A 2,809-nucleotide genomic window follows, 5' to 3' on the forward strand; every position below is an offset into this window, starting at 1 on the left:
TGGAGAGCATGCGCGAGTCCGGCATGATCGGACGTGTTTATTGAGCGGAGCCAAATCTCCCTTCATTTTCCTAATTTCCCTGGTATTTTCGACCGTCAAGTAATCTTAGAGCGATGCAGTATATCGATAACTTCAATGGAATCGAATAGTCGCAAGAATAAAAGGGGTGCAAGAGGTTCAATGGAAGAAGAAACCAACGTTGCGAAACGTTCCAATATGGCGGATAGTTGTGACGAGGAGCCAGAGTGAGACGCCTCTTCATCTGAGCCAACACCTGAGCCAAGCCTTACCGACATCAAGGAGATGCTTGTTGACATAAAAACTACAGTTACAGCGATACTCAAGGAAAATCAACAATTCAAGGAGGAAATAAAGGAGCTAAGAGCCGCCCTCAACACCAACAAAGAAGGAAACAGAGAAACTTAAAACACAGCTAACAAAGGCCGAGAAAGCAAACGGCACCTTGCAGAACGAACTTGAACAAACAAGACACAAGCTTTATAAACAGATAGAAGAGACGGACAGGCTTGACGAAATCTATGACGAGTTGGAACAATACTCGCGCAAAAATTCCCTGGAAATTGTCGGAGTCCCAGAAAGCGCTTACACATCCACCGAAGAAGTCGTGATCCGCATAGGTGAAGCTGCCAACATCACCATCAACCCAGAAGATATTGAAATATCTCACAAGCTGCGAAGAAAAAACAGCAGAAACATAATTGTACGATTCTTAAGCCACAAAGTGAAGTCCCCACTTTATAAAGCGAGAACCAAGCTGAAGGGCTTAAAAGTGTCTGACATTTTCCCAGACTACCGCAACGCTTCTTTTCAAGAACAACGCATATTTATAAACGAGAACTTGACGGATTTCAGAAGGGAATTATTTTGGAAAGCAAATAAGAAGAAAAAGGACAATATGATAATTAGCGCGTGGACAATCGATGGAAAACTTTTTGTGAAGACATCGCCAGACGGAGCGCCGATTAGAATTTACAGTGAGGAGGACTTAGAAGATCTATGAAATCAACAGACTATTGAACAAATGAAGGGATAACGGACTGGATTTGCTGAGAGAAGGAACTCTTAAAATAGGTTTGTTTTTTAAAAATTTGTGATCGTTAGTTTTGTTGTTTTTGATCAGCATTTTTTTGTCGCTTATTGTTATTATTACTGTAGGAGAACGTAAACAAAATATTTCACCAGAGAACTAAATTTAAATGCATAAATCACACAAATGTTCGGTAATTTCGTTAAATGTTAGGGGACTAAGAGATACTTCTAAAAGAAGGAACATTTTTATGTACTTAAAGGATCAGAAAGCCGATTTCTATTTTCTTCAGGAAACTTTTTCCAAACCAAGTGACGAAGCAATTTGGAGAAATGAATGGGGAGGTCAAATTTACTTTTCTCATGGCACCTGTCACAGTAAAGGTGTTTGTATTTTGATCAATCGAGCGGTAAAAGAAAAGGTGGCATGCACATCCAGTGACACCTCGGGCAGAATAATCCTAATTAACATTACATACAATGGCTTGAAATTATCATTTTGCAATATATACGCGCCAAACGACCACACACAACAGCTAGGCTTTATTCAGGAACTGAATTGCCTCTTAATTGACAAAGCCGAAATTGCAACCCTAATAGTAGGGGGTGATTGGAATTGTACCTTGGAAAAGAAAGACAAAAAAGGTGGTGTCCCCTGGAGGTCCACAGCGTATAGGAATTTAGTCAAAATTACAATGGATAGTCTTGAACTTGTTGATATTCAAAGAACACGCCATCCGAAGCTTAACACATTCTCCTATGTGTCTAAGGCGTGGGGTGTTAAATCAAGGATAGACTTTTTTCTAGTTGCTAAACATTTAACACAATTTGTTAAAAAAGTGGACATCCAAACATCAATAGCGCCTGATCACAATGCAATATTTTTGTTATTATCGTGGCCAGATGAGCACCCTCGCGGACCGGGATTTTGGAAATTCAATAACACTCTATTAAACGACGAGGAGTACACATCCAAAATTCGAGAATTATATCCTGAGCTTCGCAGAAAGTACTCTTATGTAAACGATCCACAGCTATTTTGGGAACTGATGAAAATGGAAATAAGAACCGCGACAATTTCCTTTGCTAAAGGAAAGGCACAAACAATTAAGAAACGCGAGACAGTGATCAAAGAACAACTAGATGATCTAGATAAAAAAATCTGCAATAGCCAAAATCTTGATAATATCGACTCTATCCTTAAACAATATGATGACCTCAAAAAGGAACTCCAACAACACTATGACAATAAAGGCAAAGCTGCAATTTTCAGGTCTAGATGTCGATGGGTCGAAGAAGGAGAGAAAGCTACAAAATACTTCTTTAACTTAGAGAAAAGAAATTACAATCGGAAAACCATAAATGAAATTAAATTAGAAAACGAGGTAACAACCACAGATGAAAAGCAAATCTTGTCGATGATTAAAATGTATTATAATGACCTGTATAATTCCAAAACAACTGAGACACAGGATAACTTCGAAACATTTACAGAAAACTTGGAGATCCCTAAACTGGAGGACAAGGAAAGGGATGAACTAGACGGCCCCTTGACATATGAAGAATGCAAAAAATCATTGGAAGCGTTTCAAAACGGTAAATCACCAGGAGTAGACGGCTTAACTGTAGAATTCTATAAACACTTTTTTGATTTGATAGGATTAGATCTTTTAGCTAGCCTAAACAGAGCATACGAGTTTGGGAGGTTATCGATATCCCAGCGTCGGGGTATAATTACTCTTTTACCTAAAGAAGATGCAGA

The 2,809-nt window shown here is 38.8% G+C and overlaps 1 protein-coding gene across 1 annotated transcript; it reads left to right on the plus strand.

Annotated features, from left to right (window-relative positions):
* Nucleotides 1-406: 406 nt before the first annotated feature.
* Nucleotides 407-1,021, plus strand: LOC144639688 (uncharacterized; the record flags this gene model as incomplete). The annotated part of the gene is made up of 1 exon (XM_078498969.1): nucleotides 407-1,021. A coding segment is annotated over one exon (615 nt), but the record flags the coding sequence as incomplete, so codon positions are not given.
* Between the last annotated feature and the right edge of the window lie 1,788 nt (nucleotides 1,022-2,809).

The sequence above is a fragment of the Oculina patagonica genome, unplaced genomic scaffold (assembly GCF_052425735.1).
Source record: "Oculina patagonica isolate OP01 unplaced genomic scaffold, crgOcupat unplaced1197, whole genome shotgun sequence".
Classification (NCBI taxonomy): Eukaryota; Metazoa; Cnidaria; class Anthozoa; order Scleractinia; family Oculinidae; genus Oculina; species Oculina patagonica.